The 21,281-nt window shown below is 48.2% G+C and overlaps 1 protein-coding gene across 1 annotated transcript in view; it reads right to left on the reverse strand.

Annotated features, from left to right (window-relative positions):
• The window catches only part of LOC138521830 (neurogenic locus notch homolog protein 1-like), a 478,650-nt gene extending 471,009 nt beyond the window's left edge, over nt 1–7,641 (reverse strand). The window contains exon 1 of the mRNA XM_069634949.1: nt 7,398–7,641. Coding sequence (XP_069491050.1) covers nt 7,398–7,458 — 61 coding nt within the window. The 5' untranslated portion in view covers nt 7,459–7,641. The remainder of the gene's footprint in view (nt 1–7,397) is intronic.
• Nucleotides 7,642–21,281: the final 13,640 nt, after the last annotated feature.

The following is a 21,281-nucleotide window of genomic DNA, read 5'->3' on the forward strand; positions in this document are numbered from 1 at the left end:
TGGTGGGTTGATGAGGAAGCACGTGTTTGTAGGGCCCAGAAGTACTGCAGGTGTGGACTTTTTACAGGTCATTATTGTTAAGAGGTAGTGCTGCAGGAACTAACACACTTTTATTTCAAATAGGTAATCTTTGCTGTGCTTCTAACAGTTTTCTTTCTGTCACAGGCGGAGTTACAGGGGCAATCCTAGCCAAAAAGGAGACACGCTGCGTATGCTGCCGGAGCATTACCCGCTGGCTGCACGAGCCAGGATGGGGTTCGACCGGCACTGCCCCCCTTAGGGACAGTTGGGACTCCTCAACAACTGACTGCAGTGGACCTGGGGTTATTCGCTCCATACAGGGTTATGGGAGTCTACTGGCCTGGCAGTTTAACAACCAGAGGTGGGCGCACCCGCTCGAACTGAGACCGGAAGTGACCGTGCCACCCGGAAACGATGCAGAAACTGAAGTGAAGGTTCACCGGTTTGTGGAACTCCGGAAATGGTGAAGCACCACCAGGGGGGGAGTTTGTAGGCCAGGTACACACACTTGGGGCCTGAATAAGGCTAGGGCCGTCCATTAGGTTGACTCCAATAAAGGGATCGTGTTTCTTCCAATGTAAGAACTGTCGGTGCAAATTATTTGGGTGTTAAAGCATGTGTTGAATGTTGAAGGTTTTTGGGGTGCCTCAGCAGGGGGTTAGCCCCGTTATGCTTTAAGAGGGGCTTTCTCAGGGTGAAGACATCAACATGTTTGTTAAAATTTGAGGCGCTCATGTTTACCTTGAAATCGAGTTAAGTGTAATGAAGGGCAGACATGACGGCCTCCGCTCTGGCAAACGCGCGCTCTGCCGCATGTGCATTTATAAAGAAGCCATTGTGGGGTGTTCGCGAGATTTCATTCTCACGTTGATAATGCTCCCAGATTACATACACGTTCACATTGGAATATATGTATATATTTGTGATGGATCCTTTAATAGGTTTTGCACGTTTGGTGCTTATTACAATCCTGTTAGTTTCTTAAAAACATACAACAAATATATTGCAACAGGTGGGATATTGCGACGTGTGGGCGGGGCATTCTGGTGACGTAGCTCTCCGGGTTTTTCATTTGGGAATGTAGGCAGGTATGCTCTGCAGGTGCCTTAACCGCTGGGATCCCAGGCGCAGCCACGCATGGAAGGAGAGGGGGCCTATGGGGGCCCTGCCCGGTGCACAGCTGTTGGTGCACTGGTGCTCACTTTATTCTGCTGCATCCTGAACTACTCCCTCCATTGCCCTCCCTTCTCTTCACCCTTGACCCTGGGAGATCACCTTACTGCACAGTACTAAGCTGCACAAGCCACCCACAAGCGTGGCGCTGTCTCCCCACACATGCCTCCACCTCTTTCCGTGTGTCTCCTTCCACACTATCAGCAGTTTAAAGCACTATAGGAACAACCACCAGCCTATCACAGCCATTGTCTGCAAATGTATGTATTTAATGTTTTTGCTGCAGACCCAGAAGGCCACTAACAGGAGGGATGGGTTGCAATTCACTTTACTAAACCTTTCCCAACCCGCCAATGAGGTCCACAGCTTCCGCCCTCTGGAATGGCTGCCAAGTACTCCTGACTGCCCACTGGACCCCAGGATCCAGGCCTGGCCTGCTGTCAAGACTCCTGCGGGAAGGTGTGGTCACACATCCCTGTTATACTATGGAAATTCCCCTCCCTACCCACAGGGGCTCCTGACCAGGCCCCACCCCTGGCGGAGGCCCGGACCCTGCCTGCCCAGGGCAGGAAAGGCTGGACAAAGCTGAATGCCTGGATCAGCATCACACACAAGACCTCTGTGATTGGAAGAATCCAATACTCTCACACGCTCAGTGGCAGCGTCCAGGAGTCAAACTTCTAGAGTACAACCCCCTCACACACTCAGTGCATCATCCAATACTCAAACGGGCAGGATCCAACCCCCTCACACACTCAGTGGATCATCCAGTACTCAAACTGGCTGGATCCAACCCCCTCACACACTCGGTGCATCATCCAGTACTCAAACTGGCAGGATCCAACCACCTCACACACTCAGTGGATCATTCAGTACTCAAACTGATAGGATCCAACCCCCTCACACACTCGGTGCATCATCCAATACTCAAACTGGCAGGATCCAACCACCTCACACACTCAGTGGATCATCCAGTACCCAGACTGGCAGGATCCAACCCTCTCACACGGGCAGGGTCCAACCCCTTCACACACTCATTGGAGTATCGAGTACTCAAACTGGCAGGATCCAACCTCCTCACACACTCAGCGGATCATCCAGTACTCAAACCTGCAGGATCCAACCCTCTCACACACTCAGTGCATCATCCAGTACTCAAACTGGCAGGATCCAAACCCCCCACAGACTCACTCAGTGGAGCATCCAGGACTCAAACTGGCAGGAACCAACCCCCACACACACTCAGTGAATCATCCAGTAATCCAGTTCCAACCCGCTCACACACTCAGTGCATCATCCAGTACTCAAACTGGCAGGATCCAACCCCCTTCACAAACTCAGTGCATCGTCCAGTACTCAAACTAGCAGGATCCAACCCCTTCGAACACTCAGCAGATCATCCAGTACTCAAACTTGCAGGCTCCAACCCTCTCACACACTCAGTGAATCATCCAGTACTCAAACTGGCAGGATCCAACCGCATCACACACTCAGTGAATCATCCAATACTCAAACTGGCAGGATCCAACCACCTCACACACTCAGTTGATCACCCAGTACTCAAACTGACAGGATCCAACCGCCTAACACACTCAGTGGATCGTCCAGTACTGAAACTGGCTGGATCGTTCAGTACTCAAACTGGCAGGATCCAACCACCTCACACACTCAGTGGATCATCCAGTACTCAAACTGGCAGGATCCAATCCCCTCACACACTCAGTGGATAATCCAGTACCCAAACTGGCAGGATCCAACCCCCTCACACTGCCAGGGTCCAACCCTTTCACACACTCAGTGGAGTATCCAGTACTCAAACTGGCAGGATCCAACCCCCTCACACACTCAGCGGATCATCCAGTGCTCAAACGTGCAGGATCCAACCCTCTCACACACTCAGTGGATCATCCAGTACTCAAACTGGCAGGATCCAAGCCCCTCACACACTCAGTGGTTCCTTCAGTACTCACACTGGCAGGATCGTTCAGTACTCAAACTGGCAGGATCCAACCACCTCACACATTCAGTGGATCATCCAGTACTCAAACTGGCAGGATCCAACCGTCTCACACACTCAGTGCATCATCCAGTACTCAAACTGGCAGGATCCAACTCCCTCACACACTCAATCAGTGGAGCATCGAGTACTCAAACTGGCAAGATCCAACCCCCTCACACACTCAGTGCAGGATCCCACCCCTTCACACACTCAGCGGATCATCCAGTGCTCAAACCTGCAGGATCCAACCCCCTCACACACTCACTCAGTAGAGCATCGAGTACTCAAACTGGCAGGATCCAACCCCCTAACACACTCAGTGCATCATCCAGTTCTCAGGATCCAACCCCCTCACACACTCAGTGGCAGAGTCCAGCAGTCAAACTTCCAGAGTAAAACCCCCTCACACACTCAGTGGATCATCGAGTACTCAAACTGGCAGGATTCATCCCCCATCACACACTCAGTGCAGGATCCAACCCCTTCACACACTCAGTGTGTCAACCAGTACCCAGGATCCAACCCCCTCACACACTCAGTGAATCATCCAGTAATCCGGTTCCAACCCCCTCACACAATCATTGCATCATCCAGTACTCAAACTGGCAGGATCCAACCCCCTCACACACTCAGTGCATCGTCCAGTACTCAAACTGGCAGGATCCAACCCTCTCACACACTCAATGGATCATCCAGTACACAAACTGCCAGGATCCAACCCCCTCACACACTCACTGAGTGGAGCATCGAGTACTCAAACTGGCAGGATCCAACCACCTCACACAATCATTGCATCATCCAGTGCTCAAACGTGCAGGATCCAACCCTCTCACACACTCAGTGGATCACCCAGTACTCAAACTGACAGGATCCAACCCCCTCACACACTCAGTGCAGGATCCAACCCCCTCACACACTCAGTGCATCATCCAGTACTCAGGATCCAACCCCCTCACACACTCAGTGAATCATCCAGTAATCCGGTTCCAACCCCCTCACACAATCAGTGCATCACCCAGTACTCAAACTGGCAGGATCCAGTCCCCTCACACACTCAGTGGATCATCCAGTACCCAAACTGGCAGGATCCCACCCCCTCACAGTGGCAGGGTCCAACCCTTTCACACAGTCAGTGGAGTATCCAGTACTCAAACTGGCAGGATCCAACCCCCTCACACACTCAGCGGATCATCCAGTACTCAAACTTGCAAGATCCAACCCTCTCCCACACTCAGTGCATCAACCAGTACTCAAACTGACAGGATCCAGCCCCCTCATACACTCAGTGGATCATCCAGCAGTCAAACTGGCCGAGACCAACACTTTCACACTTGTAAATGCAGAGTGCGCCACGTGCAGCACCTCAGACCAGGTTGACTTTGCTTTGCTTGTTGCTAATTAGGACCCCCCTCCCCCATTTGTGTCTGAAAACCTTTTTTATCAACCAAGTCACTCCTTGCCCTTAGCTCAACCGGTGGTCGCACTTTTCAGTTCTGGTCCCAATTCTGGGGAAAACACTTGGCCCCGTTTTCCGTTAAGAATCGCTGGATCTTTTAGCGGTGGATTGAGAGCTCTGGCTAGACAACCTCTCAGCCTCCAGATTTGTTGGCCTACAACTCCTACCACTAGCCCAGTCAACGGGGTGGGATCCTGGGAGCAGTAGCTTAAAACATCTGGAGGGCTACACGTTGCCTACTCTGTGGCAGAGAGGAGACGCAGAACCCAGAGAGCGTGCTGTCTGAGAGCGGGAGGGCCATAGGCACCCACGTCATTGCCAGTGGAGACTGTCTACTGAGAGAGCCAAGAACCAACCACCGGGACCGACGTCAACATAACATGCGGCCTGCGGGCTTGATGCGGTCCTACAGCACATTAAGTGTGGCCGGCCTTAGGGCAGGGTGGAGCGGGCAACCACCCAGGGCGCCATTAGTTCCCTGCCACACCAGCTCGGGGTGTTCCCCGAGCTGGTGTAGCGGGAGAAGGCGCGGCAGCCACCCCTTTGTCATCACAGCGGAGCGCATTGAGCGTCCTATTCCAGTGATTAACTCCCTGCCAGATGCCGGAGCAGGGAGTTAGAAAAAAAAGTGGCGCTCCCACTGCAGGAGGCTTGTGTGGTTCATGCAGCCCGCCAGCAAAATTACTGGTGCACACTGAAAGGAGGGCAACCCCCAAAAGCAAGTTATGTATAGAGGCATCATGCCTGGAGGAGGCAGCCATGAACCAGCCACGACATTTAGAGTAAGAGCCAACATGTTAGGAGCATGCAGGATTTCTGAGAGAGCCGGCAAGTTACCACTATTTGCAGGGAGGGTGGTCGATGGAGAAGGCCACGCAAAAAGTAAATTATTTACTAAGAGACAGAGCCACAAAAACATCTTTGTCATTTATAGGGAGGGATTGTCCACTGAGAGAGACACAAAAGAAACTGTTATTTAGAGGGAGGGGTGTAGAATGAGAGCGAGCCAGAGAGAGCGACACGAAAGACCCTGTCATTTACAGGGATGGGTGTAGTATAGGAGAGAGAGAGAGTTAAAGAGAGACATGAAATAACCTGTTATTTACAGAGAGAGGTGTAGAATGAGAGAGAGATGAAAGAACCTGTTATTTACAGAGGGGGTGTAGAATGGAAGAGAGAGAGAGAGTTAAAGAAAGACATGACATAACCTGTTATTTAAATGGAGGGTTGTAGAATGAGAGTGAGCCAGAGAGAGAGATGAAAGTACCTGTTATTTACAGAGCGGGGTGTAGATTGGGAAAGAGAGAAAGAAGAGAGAGACAGAGAGACAGACACGAAAGAACCTGTTATTTACAGGGAAGGGTGTAGAATGAGAGGGAGCCAGAGGGAGAGATGAAAGAACCTGTAATTAACAGAGAGGGGTGTGGAATGAGAGCGAACGAGAGAGAGAGAGAGAGAAAATAACCTGTTAGTTATAGAGAGTGGTGTAGGATGGGAGGGAGAGAGAGAGAGAGAGAAAGAGAGACATGAAAGAACTTGTTATTTACAGGGTTAGGTGTAGAATGAGAGCGAGCCAGAGAGAGAGATGAAAGAACCTGTTATTTACAGAGAGGGTTGTAGAATGGGAGAGAGAGCTGGAGAGAGAAAGAGAGACATGAAATAACCTATTATTTACAGGGTTGGGTGAAGAATGAGAGCGAGCCAGAAAGAGAGAGAGATGAAAGAATCTGTTATTTACAGAGAGGGATGCAGGATGGGAGAGAAAGAGAGACATGAAGGAACCTGTTATTTACAGGTAGGGGTGCAGAATGAGAGTGAGCCAGAGAGAGAGGGAGATGAAAGAACCTGTTATTTACAGAGGGTGGTGCAGGATGAGAGAGAGAGAGAGAGAGAGAGGGAGAGAGAGAGAAAGAGAGACACGAAAGAACCTGTTCTTTACATTGGGGGGCAGATGGGAGGGAGACACATACACAAAAGAACGTGTTATTTACAGAGAGGGGTGTAAAATTAGAGAAAGGGAGGGACACGAACAACCATGTAATTTACACGGCGGAGAGACATGAGAGCAAGAACACGACTGTGTTATTCACCGGCAGGGCTGTGTGGGAGAGGGGGGAAACAGGGAGAGAGGGGGATGGATGGGTGGGAGAGAGAAAGAGAATAGATGACAGAGAGAATAGATAACAGAGAGAATAGATGAGAGAGAGAATAGCTAACAGAGCGAGAGAATATATGACAGAGAGAGAGAATAGATGACCGAGAGAATAGATGACAGAGAGAGAATAGATGACAGAGAGAGAGAATAGATGACAGAGAGAGCCAGAGAGAGAGAGAGAGAGAGAGCGAGAGAGCGCGCATAGACGACACAGAGAGCCTTGACTTGAAGAGCAAGGGCCGTAAAAAGAGTCCTGGGCGGGGCCTCCTGACAGAAAGAGTCTTGAAGTAACTCGGTAATTTGCAAGTCTCTGAAAGAATCCTCCGCACCCCCGTCCCCGCCACCACCACCTCCCTTTGAGAAAGAGGTCACCCAGACACACCCAGGGATTACAGGGGACGGCTTCTTCTTGTGCCTTGATTCTGGGGTGAACCCATCAGAGAGGAGCATTTGCTTTTTAGGATCGGGGTGGCCTGGTGTTGCTCGCTCGCTTAAAGCCCAGGCCTTCTCCCACTGGGCGAACGCGCTGCACCCAGCGGCTTTCAGATCCCGGGTACCCTGGGCAGGGTACCTGGTCCATGGTGCCCACTTACCGTGGCAGAGTGGCAGGGCGACGGCGGTGAGTAGAGTCAGCAGGTGCGCAGGCGTCCTCATCCCGACCCAGGGCGCTAACCAGAGGATGGCCAGGCCAATGGCGAGAGCAGCGGAGAGTGCTTCTCAAAGGTACTCGCCACTTCCAGGCACCCCCACAGCGGGCACTGCCACGCCTGCGACCTCTGCCCGCCCACTCAAGGCTCCTGCGGGTCTCTCTGGTTAGTGGCTGAGTGAGTGCGGGCTGGCAGACTCCAACCAGGGCTCTGGCCTCCATCCCCCCTTCCTGTAGGAACACCACCCGGGCCCGTGGTGTGGGAACCTCGCTTTAACCCATTGAAGCGCCCGGCTACCGTTTCCTGAGCATACAATACAGACTCCTGGGAGGGAGAGACGGAGGGTGCGGGGTCGGGGGGGAGCAGCCAAGTGGGAGAGGAGAGCGTGGGAAAACACAGGGTGGGCGAGTGACATGAGGCAAGTGGAGCAAGGGGTGCAACTAAAAGAGAGGAGAGGGGTGACGGAGAGTTAGAGAGGGTCGGGAGAGAGTGGAGGAGAGGATGAGTTAGAGGGGATCGGTGAGAGGGAAGAGAGGAGCGAGGGAGTATAATAGGGTCACGCAGAGGGAAGAGAGGAGAAAGGGAGTTCGAGAGGATCAGGGAGAGGGAAGAGAGGAGAAAAAGAATTCGTGAGGGTCAGGGAGAGGAGAGAGGGGAGAGAGGAGAGAGGGAGTTCGAGAGGGTCAGGAAGAAGGATGAGAGGAAAGAAGGAGTTCGAGAGTGTCAGAAGAGAGGGGAGAGGTAATTAGAGAGGGTCAGGGAGAGGGGAGAGAGGCGAGAAGATAGAGTGAGGAAGATGGAAGAGAGGAGGTAAGGAGTTAGAGAGGATTGGCGAGAGGGGAGAGAGGAGAGGAGGTAGAAAGGATTGGGGAGAGGGAAGAGAGGAGAGAAGGAGTTAGAGAGGATTGGGGAGAGGGTGGAGAGGAGTTGTTAGAGAGAGTCAGGGAGAGGGAAGAGAGGTAGAAGTAGAGAGGGTCAGGGAGAGGGAAGAGATGAGAGAAGGAGTTAGAGAGGATCAGGGAGAGGCAGAGAGGAGAGAATGAGTTCGAGAGGTTCAGGAAAAGGGACTAGAGGAGAGAAGGAGTTAGGGTCAGGGAGAGGGGAGAGACGGGAGAAGGAGTTAGAGAGGAAACGGGAGCGGGAATAGACGAGTGAAGGAGTTATAGAGGATCAGGGAGGAGGATATAAGTAGAGAAGGAGTTAGAGGGGTTCAGTAAGAGGGAAGAGAGTAGAGAAGGAGCTGAAGAGGGTTAGGTAAAGCGAAGAGAGCAGAGAATGAGTTAGAGAGGGTCAGGGAGAGGAAAGAGAGGAGAGAATGAGTTAGAGAGGGGCAGGGAGAGGAAAGAGAGGAGAGAAGAAGTTCGAGTGGATCAGGAAGAGGGAAGAGAGGGGAGAAGGAGTACGAGAGGGTCAGGGAGAAGGAAGAGAGGAGGGAATGAGTTAGAGAGGGTCAGGGAGAGGGAAGAGAGGAGAGAATGAGTTAGAGAGGGTCAGGGAGAGGGAAGAGATGAGAGAAGGAGTTAGAGAGGATCAGGGAGAGGCAGAGGAGAGAATGAGTTCGAGAGGTTCAGGAAAAGGGACTAGAGGAGAGAAGGAGTTAGGGTCAGGGAGAGGGGAGAGACGGGAGAAGGAGTTAGAGAGGAAACGGGAGCGGGAATAGACGAGTGAAGGAGTTATAGAGGATCAGGGAGGGGGATATAAGTAGAGAAGGAGTTAGAGGGGTTCAGTAAGAGGGAAGAGAGTAGAGAAGGAGCTGAAGAGGGTTAGGTAAAGCGAAGAGAGCAGAGAATGAGTTAGAGAGGGTCAGGGAGAGGAAAGAGAGGAGAGAATGAGTTAGAGAGGGCCAGGGAGAGGAAAGAGAGGAGAGAAGAAGTTCGAGTGGATCAGGAAGAGGGAAGAGAGGGGAGAAGGAGTACGAGAGGGTCAGGGAGAAGGAAGAGAGGAGGGAATGAGTTAGAGAGGGTCAGGGAGAGGGAAGAGAGGAGAGAAGGAATTAGAGAGGTTCAGGGAGAGGGGAGCGAAGGGGTTCCAGACGCTCAGGAAGAGGGAATAGACGAGAAAAGGAGTTAGAGAGGATCAGGGAGGGAAGTGAGGTGAGAAGGAGTTCGAGGGGATCAGGGAGAGGGACGAGAGGGCATAAGGAGTTAGAGAGTATCAGGGAGGGGGATATACGTAGAGAAGGAGTTAGAGAGGTTCAGGAAGAGGGAAGAGAGTAGAGAATGAGGTAGATAGGATCGGGGAGAGGGAAGAGAGGAGAGAAGGAGAGAAGGAGTTAGCGGCTCAGGGAGAGAGTGGAGTAGGCAAGAGGGAAGAAAGGAGAAATGGAAAGGGGGGACGAAGGGTGTCAGCCAAGAGAGATTGGGGGGCTGGGAAAGGGCAGAGTGGGCGAATCAGGCACGTGGAGCAAGGAGGGAGGAGAGAAGAGACCGGAAGTTAGAGTGGGGCAGAGAGAGCGCAGAAGGTAAGAGAGACGGGGGAGGAAAGTGGGGGGTCATCTAGGAGGGTGTTGGGAGCGTGGGAAAAGGCAGGATGTGACATGCTGAGGGTGGGAATAAACAAAGAGAGGTGCTGGTAAAGGCGCGATTGACAATAGGCACCCAGAGTTTCGGGAGACAAGGCAGAGAGGAGAGAAGAGGTGGTGGGGTAGGGGAGGAGGCTGAGGAGCATGGACGGTGGAGAGATATGGGGAGTTTGGAGAAAGTGGGAAAACTTAGAGAGAAAGAAAGAAAGAAAGAAAGAAAGAAAGAAAGAAAGAAAGAAAGAAAGAAAGAAAGAAAGAAAGAAAGAAAGAAAGAAAGAAAGAAAGAAAGAAAAAAAAAGACAAAAAGAAAGAAGTCAAAGGGCGAATACGGAGAGATAGACAAAAAGAAGTAAACCAAACGAATAACATAGAGAAAGAAAGAAAGAAGTGAGGCAAATGGAGAACACAGAGAGAAAGAACGAATGAAACAAAGAAAGAAAGAGCAACAAAGAAAGAAAGAAGCCAAAATTAGAATACATAGAGAAAGAAAAAAGAAATAAGCCAAATGGACGAGAAAGAAAGAAAGAAAGAAAGAAAGAAAGAAAGAAAGAAAGAAAGAAAGAAAGAAAGCCAAAGGAGAATACAGACAGAAAGAAAGAAAGAAGTAAGCAAAAAGGATAAAACAGAGAGAAAGAAAGAAGTAAGCCAAAAGGATAAAACAGAGAGAAAGAAAGAAAGAAAGAAAGAAAGAAAGAAAGAAAGAAAGAAAGAAAGAAAGAAAGAAAGAAACCAAATGGAGAACATAGAGTTAAAGAAAGAAAGAAGTATGTCAAAAGGATAACACAGAGAGAAAGAAGTCAAAAGGATAACACAGAGAGAAAGAAACGAAGAAAAAAAGAAACAACCAACGAAGGAAAGAAAAAGAAAGAAGCCAAAAGGAGAACACAGAGATAAAGAAAAGATCGGTAACAGATTATTTAGCAAACAAAAATGGGTGGGATCATAACCAAAAAGAAACTATACACTGTGTGTCCCTCTGCAAATGTGGCTCCTCTGTGTCCCTCGGCATAGGCCAATCCTCCCCATCTGTACTCGAATCAGTACCCAAATGCACTGCTGTGGGCTTCATGGCTGTAGCAAACGGCACCTAATAGCCCAGACTAAGAAAGACATACTCGTGCAATCAGCCTATTTGGGAATCAGTGGCGCAACACCATTGATCAGCTCAGGCTCTAGCCCCTCCCCCCGAAATTCTGGCTATGTTGACTAGAGCTGGCTGGCCTACAGAGCATTGGCCGGACAGGGCAGGTTACAGACGTTAAATGGCGCCTGGGCTTCGGTGTTAACAAAGGCCCAGCAATTACTAACGTGAAGCATTTCACTGTTAGCACCTGAATTCTTATGCATGCATTTTTAGGCATTTGAATTTGTGATGGGGTGTTAGTACTTGCATGGCATAGGGAGTGACTTGCATGGCATAGGGAGTGATAGGAAGGGGGCAGGAGACCGCTCATTCTCATAGCAGTCTTTAAGTGTGTGGTGTCAAGTGTGAAGGGGAGAGCTAACTGCTTGTAGCCAGTGGTGCAACACAGCTGTTCAGGCTGTAGCCCCCCTGGAAATATTGGGCTATGTTGACTCGACCTGGCTGGTCTACAGAGCCTTGGCCGGACAGAGCAGGTTACAGACGTTAAATGGCGCCTGGCTTCAGTGTTAACAAAGGCCCAGCAATTACTAACGTGAAGCATTTCACTGTTAGCACCTGCATTCTTATGCATGCATTTTTAGGCATTTGAATTTGTGATGGGGTGTTAGTACTTGCATGGCATGGGGAGTGATAGGAAGGGGGCAGGAGACCGCTCATTCTCATAGCAGTCTTTAAGTGTGTGGTTTCAAGTGTGAAGGGGAGAGCTAACTGCTTGTAGCCAGTGGTGCAACACAGCTGTTCAGGCTGTAGCCCCCCCTGGAAATATTGGGCTATGTTGACTCGACCTGACTGGCCTACAGAGCATTAGCCGACAGAGCAGGTTACAGACGTTAAATGGCGCCTGGGCTTCGCTGATAACAAAGGCCCAGCAATGACTAACATAAAGGATTTCACTGTTAGCACCTGCATTCAAATGCATGCATTTTTAGACGATTGAAATTGTGATGTGGGGTTAGTACTTGCATGCCAGGGGGAGTGATTGGAAGGGTGGGTGGCACTCAGTCTCACAGCAGTTCTTAAGTGGGTGCCTTCAGACATGGCACAGAGTTAACTGCTTGTAACATTGAAGCTTCACCAGAATAGTCTCCTTGGAATGCATAAAGAAGTTACCTAGTGGGTGGAGCCTCCAAGTTAGCCCCGCCTATCACTAGTCAGCCCCCCCCATATAGGTTTTGTTGCGCCCCTTCTTGTAACATTGAAACTGCAGCAGAGTAGTCTCATTAGAATGCGTAAAGAAGTTAGATGCCCCCACACAAGTAAGCTTGCCCCTCCACCCCCCCACAATCTCTGAACTGAGCACCTCTCCCAACACCTGTGTCCATGATACTCAAATCAAACACATTTCTTTGTCATTGTTTCTTTGTTTATTTATTTCTATTGCACACCAGACCCAAAGGTAACAGGGCGCAGAAAAACAAGAATATTCAAAGCTTGGTTACAGTGTAGTACAGGAATTTACAAATATATACAGACATGGTAAGTTCCAAAGCAAGAGTACAGAAATATACAGTTGAAGTGCAGAATGCAGGAAAACGAATATATACAGAAGCAGCGATGTAAGTCAGGTGGGGTTAGTGGTCATTTTCCTTTAACCAAAGGATATATTTGTGTCTGAATTGTGGAAATGTTTGGGCTGCCCTTATGTGGGGCCGGAGGGAGTTCCAATGCTGGGCCGCTTTCACCTGGAAACTGTTGCCTCCTGTTTTGGCTTGTTTAAATCTTGGCACTGTGAGGAGGTTAGCATTAGCAGTTCTAGTGGGCCTGTTGGAGGAACGTCTGTTGATTCTCTCTGTGAGGTAGTGGGGGGCGGCGTTGTTCAGACATTTGTAGGTGAGGTAGGCAGTTTTCAGTAAGATTTTGTCGGTTGTGGTAAGCCAGTTGTTAGCTGTTCTAGTTTGTGAGATGTGTTCTTTTTTAGGCAAACCCAGTGCAGCTCTAAAGGCGTTGTTTTGTAGGACCTGAATTTTATTAGTGATGTTTTTGTTTGCTCCGAGGTAGAGGGCGTTGCAATAGTCCAGTTTGGATAGAATAAGGGCTTTGGCCATGGTGGTGCAACTGTCAGTGGAGATGAATGGTTTGGCTGCTCTGATTAACTGTGTAAGCTGAGTTAAGCTGATTAACTGAGTAAACTGTGGCAGAGGCCATGAAGTTGACTTGTTTGTTGAGCGATAGGGTGGCGTCTATGTCGAAGCCTAGCATTTTGGCTTCTTTGGCTACAGGGATGGTATTGCCATCGATGATGAAGCTCTGGTAGTTAGGATTAAGTTTGTTGAGGTTGTGGGTGGTTCCGATGATTATCAGCTCCGTCTTGTCATCATTCAGGCATAGACTGTGCGATGCCATCCATGCCTGGATGATGAGGTACACCTTGTTCACCAAGGCCAAATCCTCACCATAATCTCAAGTCAGCGGGATGAGGATCTGGGTATCATCCACGTAATTGGTGTAGGTGATACCAAGACCATCTAGATCTTCGAAGAGGGGCTTAGTGAACACATTGTACAATGTGGGAGAGATGCAACATCCTTGGGGGACCTCACAGGTAATGGGGATAGGGTCAGCAGAGGCAGAAGGCGAGAAGACACTCATAGTTCTATTGGATAGAAAAGATTGGATCCGACCAATAGCTTCTTGAAAGAAGTGGGCTGCGGAGTCCTAGTGGTTACAGAGTATTGTGTGGTCTACTAGATCGAACGCAGCTGAGAGGTCGAGGAGAAGAAGTAGGGCAGTTTTCCCAGCGTCTCTTAGGGTATCGATTTGGGCTTTGAGGTCGATCAATGCTGTCTCTGTCCCAGGCTGCGGTCTGAAACCTGATTGTCCGATTCCTAGGAGGTGGGTTTTTTCTAGGTATTGCTCTATTTGAAGGTACGCTACCTTGTCTAGAATTTTAAGCAAGAAAGGAACTGTGGTGATCGTCCTATAGTTGGTGGGTATCGTGGGGTCTAGTGATTGTTTTTTCAGCATTGGGAGGACCCAGGACTGCTTGAGGTTGCTGGGAATAATCCCAGTGGACAAGGAGGCATTTATGAGTTTGGTGATGAAGGGAGATAATTCTCTAGCAGCGTCTTTGATAATTTACGCAGGGCAAGGGTCCCCTTGGCAGTTGGACGGTTTAAGAGTAAGAATGACTTTTTCAACCTTGGAGAAGTTGAAGCGGATAGGTGGAATGGATGTGGGTTTTGGTAAGAGGGGAGCAGGTCCCTGTGGTGATGTTGACAGGTCCTTGGGGTGGTTGCTTTTTTGGTTGTTGATTTTGGTCTGTAAGGTAGTTATTTTGTTGGATAGGGCGTTTTGGATGCTGGCGCACCATTGGTTGTCTTTCACGCAAGCATCTGGGGTGGAGATAGGGTTTTCCAACTCTTTAAGGATGGTAAATAGTTCTTTGGTGCTGTTGTTGGCTTCTGAGATTCTTAGGTTATATGATTCAAGCTTGGCCCGAATAATTTTTTTTTTGTAGAGGGCGGTGATTTTGTTGAGAGTGGTTTTGTTGGAGTCTGAGGGCGATTGTTTCCAGGCCTGTTCACTTTTACATTTTTGAAGTCTAAGTGATTTCAGGAGCGGGGGAAACCAGGAGTTCAGGTGTTTTTTCGGTTACATTTTTCTGAGTTTAAGGGGTGCAATGGAGTCCAGTGCTGATATCATGGTTTTATTGTAGACGTCTACAAGGATAAAGGGTTTAATGTCGTGGGTGGAATCGGTAAGCGCATTCAGGTTAGGAAGGATGAGGGGAATAAGCTTGTCAGCCGATATGTTTTGTTTATTTCTGGTTGGGATGGCTGGGGCGAGCATATTGTTAGGGGGAGGGGGCTGCGGCATCGAGGGTGAATGACAGAACAAAATGGTCTGACCAGATTCGGGGGGAGATGGAGGTAATGGTTGCCGTGCAGTTGTAGTCTGCCACCCAGTCGAGGGTTCTGCCCTTGTTGTGGGTGGGGAGGGCCACTTTTTTTGGGAGAATCCGTGCTCTGTTGAAGTGTTTGCGATAAGGGTGGAGTGAGGGTCATTGTTGTCATTAAAGCCTAAATTGAAGTCGCCAAGGAGGAGACTTTGGGTGGTGTGTTTCAGATTGTTAGTGAGGATGGTAGTTAGGTCTTCCTCAAAGGTTCCTAAAGGGCCGCGTGGTCTGTAGAGTAAATGAATGGTGAGGGTTTTGGAGTTGGCAGTGGGCATTTTGGCTGTGAGGGATTCACATGAGGTGGGCTTGTTCGAGTGTATGAGGCTCATGTTCAAGTTGGTTTTTAGCAATTATGGCAAGACCTCCGCCTCTAGAGGCCATTCTGTCAGTTCTGAGAATAGTATAGTCATCTGGTATGGCCAGCGTGAGTGCAGGTCCAGCAGCAGTGTGGAGCCAGGACTCGGTGATGGCTAGGAAATCTAGGTTTTCCAGGAGTATCAGGTCTGCAATGTCGGAGGCATGGGCAGCTAAGGAGCGTGCATTAATTAAGGCTCCTCTGGTGTTGGTGGTAGTAGTTTTAGTAGGCGGTGTCATAGGGATAGGTATGTGAGGTATAGTAAAGGAGGTGTTGGTGGGTCTGAGTATGGTGGTATCATTGGAATGGCGGGTTTGTTCGGCGATGGGTTTATCGGTGCTGCGGTTGTTAGAGCTATGGCCAGGTGAAGCTCTGACAAGGGGTTCGAACAATTTTGCAAGCCTGGCTCGAAGTCTATAGTTACGGGCACTCGTGCTGCATGGGTTGGTAAGTGTGAGTTTGGGGGTCATGTGGGTGTGTTGAGGTGGGGCGGGGTCATGCTGTGGAGAGGTGTTTGAAATGTATCAGGGGTTATATTGGTTGGTCACGTGGAGGAGGTCGAGGGTTGTCCCGAGTAGGATGGAGTTAATACCTGGGATAAACATTATAAGATGGCTGGTTAGTTCTGGTGGAGCAATGGGTGAGAAGTGCTCTGTATGGTGAAGGGGGGTGCTAAGTGGACGTCAATCAGTGAGTCAGGGAGAGGCCTTGTGGGGGGAGCGCTTCGAGAAGCAATCGGTATGGATGACATTTTCTGTCAATGCAGATCTCGTCCCAGGAGCAGTAGGCATGGATATCATGGACGGGGGCATATAAATCGGAGTTAAACAAGCGGAATATGCCGTGGGGAAGATCACACACACCGTGTGTAGGCATGGGAGCATTTCGGACGGAATGCGTCGGAGCTCGTGCATGAGGAAAGTCACAAGATAGGGAACGGTGTAAAACCCGGAACAGGCCGGAACATGCCGGAACGGTACCCTAATATATAAAATGGCAGCAAAACTCACCTGAAAATGATGCAAACACACATGAAGAAGATTTTGGAAATGGGATAGGTTGAACAATGTGCTGTCATTAACCCATTACTGCCCAAAATCTATATTATCACACGAAAAAAAACCCGGAACGGGCCGGAACCGTACCCTAACATATAAAATGGCAGCAAAAAGCACCTGAAAATGATGCAAACACACATGAAGAACATTTTGAAATGGCAAAGGATGAACAATGTGCTGTCATTAACCCATTACTGCCCAAAATCTACATTTTAACACGAAAAAGTACCCGGAACGGGCCGGAACGCTACCCTAATATATAAAACGGCAGCAAAACTCACCTGAAAATGATGCAAACACACATGAAGAACATGTTGAAATGAGAAAGGTGCACCAATATGCTGTCATTAACCCATTATTGCCCAAAATTTACATTTTATCACGAAAAAGTACCCGGAACGGGCCGGAACGGTACCCTAACATATAAAATGACAGCAAAAATCACCTGAAAATTATGCAAACACACATGAAGTACATTTTGAAATGAGAAAGGTGCACCAATATGCTGTCATTAACCCATTACTGCCCAAAATCTATATTTTCACACGAAAAAGTACCCGGAACGGGCCGGAACGCTACCCTAATATATAAAACGGCAGCAAAAAGCACCTGAAAATTATGCAAACACACATGAAGAACATTTTGAAATGGCAAAGGATGAACAATGTGCTGTCATTAACCCATTACTGCCCAAAATCTACATTTTAACACGAAAAAGTACCCGGAACGGGCCGGAACGCTACCCTAATATATAAAAAGGCAGCAAAACTCACCTGAAAATGATGTAAACACACATGAAGAACATGTTGAAATGAGAAAGGTGCACCAATATGCTGTCATTAACCCATTATTGCCCAAAATTTACATTTTATCACGAAAAAGTACCCGGAACGGGCCGGAACGGTACCCTAACATATAAAATGGCAGCAAAAATCACCTGAAAATTATGCAAACACACATGAAGAACATGTTGAAATGAGAAAGGTGCACCAATATGCTGTCATTAACCCATTATTGCCCAAAATTTACATTTTATCACGAAAAAGTACCCGGAACGGGCCGGAACGGTACCCTAACATATAAAATGGCAGCAAAAATCACCTGAAAATTATGCAAACACACATGAAGTACATTTTGAAATGAGAAAGGTGCACCAATATGCTGTCATTAACCCATTACTGCCCAAAATCTACATTTTCACACGAAAAAGTACCCGGAACGGGCCGGAACAGTACCCTAACATATAAAAAGGCAGCAAAAATCACCTGAAAATTATGCAAACACACATGAAGAACATTTTTGAATGAGAAAGGTGCACCAATATGTTGTCATTAACCCATTACTGCCCAAAATCTACATTTTATCACGAAAAAGTACCCGGAACGGGCCGGAACGGTACCCTAACATATAAAATGGCAGCAAAAATCACCTGAAAATTATGCAAACACACATGAAGTACATTTTGAAATGAGAAAGGTGCACCAATATGCTGTCATTAACCCATTACTGCCCAAAATCTATATTTTCACACGAAAAAGTACCCGGAACGGGCCGGAACGGTACCCTAACATATAAAATGACAGCAAAAAGCACCTGAAAATTATGCAAACACACATGAAGAACATTTTGAAATGGCAAAGGATGAACAATGTGCTGTCATTAACCCATTACTGCCCAAAATCTACATTTTAACACGAAAAAGTACCCGGAACGGGCCGGAACGCTACCCTAATATATAAAACGGCAGCAAAACTCACCTGAAAATGATGTAAACACACATGAAGAACATGTTGAAATGAGAAAGGTGCACCAATATGCTGTCATTAACCCATTATTGTCCAAAATTTACATTTTATCACGAAAAAGTACCCGGAACGGGCCGGAACGGTACCCTAACATATAAAATGGCAGCAAAAATCACCTGAAAATTATGCAAACACACATGAAGTACATTTTGAAATGAGAAAGGTGCACCAATATGCTGTCATTAACCCATTACTGCCCAAAATCTACATTTTCACACGAAAAAGTACCCGGAACGGTACCCTAACATATAAAAAGGCAGCAAAAATCACCTGAAGATTATGCAAACACACATGAAGAACATTTTTGAATGAGAAAGGTGCACCAATATGTTGTCATTAACCCATTACTGCCCAAAATCTACATTTTATCACGAAAAAGTACCCGGAACGGGCCGGAACGGTACCCTAACATATAAAAAGGCAGCCAAAATCACCTCAAAATGATGCAAACACACATGAAGAACATTTTGAAATGATAAAGGTGCACCAATATGTTGTCATTAACCCCTTACTGCCCAAAATCCACATTTTATCACGAAAAAGTACCTGGAACGGGCCGGAACGCTACCCTAATATATAAAACGGCAGCGAAACTCACCTGAAAATGATGAAAACACACATGAAGAACATTTTGAAATGAGAAAGGTGCACCAATATGCTGTCATTAACCCATTACTGCCCAAAATCTACATTTTCACACGAAAAAGTACCCGGAACGGGCCGGAACTGTTACGCTCACCTGACTCCCACGGAGGCGCTGGCCAGGATCGTGCTGCTGTGACCTCTTCTAAGGTGTTGCGCGGGGCTCAGAAGATGGACTGGACCGGACTCCCAACTCCTGCTTGTCCGGCTTGCAAAAGTATCCTTCTTAGGGTCTTGAAGGGCGAGCTCTCCTTCCTGCTTCTGATGCAGGGGCGCGTTGGTATCCAGTTACTTCACTGGATTCTTGGTTTTATGAGAACCAAACTTGCTTGGCTTCCAGGTAAGTTCCTTGAAAGGTTCCCCTTTTGTCCTTGCATCAATATGCTAATGTCAATGTCTTTTTCCCCATAGGGGCCGGGGTACGGAATGCCGGGGAAAAGGCACCGACCCGAGATGCGAGGTGCAATCCCTGTAGAAATCAGGTAAGTCTTGGTGAGCGTTTTTGGGTAATGTGTTTTCATTCGCTCATTGACGCTAATGTCTTTTTCCCCATAGGGGCCGGGGTCCGGAAACGCCTGGATGCGGCGCGGACCCGAAATGAAAAGGGAATGACCCAACAGGTAAGTCTTAACATGGAGGTTTAGGTTTCCTCATTCCCTTCTCTCTCTCACCTTTGCTCTTGTCTTTTTCTCCCTAGGCGTGGAAGCGTGGCTGCGAATCCGGGTGATCGCTGCTGAACATGGAGGCGCCCTGTGAAGGTGAGTGGAATGCGGCGCTGCGGCGGTCGATGCGATGTGCTTTTAAATTAAGTGTCTTCCTTTGCAGGATCGTCGGCGAGCTGACTCCGGAATGCGGATCTTGCAGGTAAAGTCTTTTCCTTCTCCTATTCTCTCTTTCTCTTCCTTTGTAGGTGATCAGGATGCTGGCAGGCGTGGCAGAAGTCCGAATGCAGGAGCAAACACGGTGAGCGTCCAGCTGCTAGATGCAGAACAACGCGAAGCATGTGCTGCTCTTCGGGTGTGGTTTAAATAGCCTGTAAAGTAGTTCCAGGTATGTATCCTTCCACTCAGGTATGTATTCTTCCTCAGACCACACCCGAGTGATAAAGTAGTCCAAAAGATAAAGTAGTCCCATTCAGTCCTCAAGAGGGCCTGGATGTAGCAGCACGGTCTGCTTCAGGTAAGTGCACATTAAAACACTTACACACATGTCTTGCTTTATGAGCCTGGCGCCTAAGGCGCCAGGACTGGGGTCCAGAATGAGCCTGGCGCCAAAGGCGCCAGGACTGCGTCCAAAAGGCCCCAACTTGGGCCTGCTGAGACGTCCTTGGGGAAAATGATGTCTGCCTCTGGGGTTGCTGGGCTGGGCCTGGGTCCTTGGAGGTAGGCATCATGACAGGAACGGTACCCTAACATATAAAAAGGCAGCAAAAATCACCTGAAAATTATGCAAACACACATGAAGAACATTTTGAAATGAGAAAGGTGCACCAATATGTTGTCATTAACCCATTACTGCCCAAAATCTACATTTTATCATGAAAAAGTACACGGAACGGGCCGGAACGGTACCCTAACATAGAAAAAGACAGCCAAAATCACCTGAAAATGATGCAAACACACATGAAGAACATTTTGAAATGAGAAAGGTGCACCAATATGCTGTCATTAACCCATTTCTGCCCAAAATCTACATTTTCACACGAAAAAGTACCCAGAACGGGCCGGAACGGTACCCTAACATATAAAAAGGCAGCAAAAATCACCTAAAAATAATGCAAACACACATGAAGAACATTTTGAAATGAGAAAGGTGCACCAATATTAACCCATTACTGCCCAAAATCTACATTTTCACATGAAAAAGTACCCGGAACGGGCCGGAACGGTACCCTAATATATAAAATGGCAGCAAAACTCACCTGAAAATGATGCAAACACACATGAAGAACATTTTGGAAATGGGATAGGTTGAACAATGTGCTTTCATTAACCCATTACTGCCCAAACAAAATCTAAATTTTCAGACGAAAAAGTACCCGGAACGGTACCCTAATATATAAAACGGCAGCAAAGCTCACATGAAAATGATGCAAACACACATGAAGAACATTTCGAAATGGCAAAGGATGAACAATGTGCTGTCATTAACCCATTACTGCCCAAAATCTACATTTTCACACGAAAAAGTACCCGGAACGGGCCGGAACGGTACCCTAACATATACAAAGGCAGCAAAAAGCACCTGAAAATGATGCAAACACACATGAAGAACATTTAGAAATGGCAAAGGATGAACAATGTGCTGTCATTAACCCATTACTGCCCAAAATCTACATTTTAACACGAAAAAGTACCCGGAACGGGCCGGAACGCTACCCTAATATAAAACGGCAGCAAAACTCACCTGA

The sequence above is a fragment of the Ambystoma mexicanum genome, chromosome 13 (genome assembly GCF_040938575.1).
Source record: "Ambystoma mexicanum isolate Mex_15411 chromosome 13, UKY_AmexF1_1, whole genome shotgun sequence".
Taxonomy (NCBI): domain Eukaryota; kingdom Metazoa; phylum Chordata; class Amphibia; order Caudata; family Ambystomatidae; genus Ambystoma; species Ambystoma mexicanum.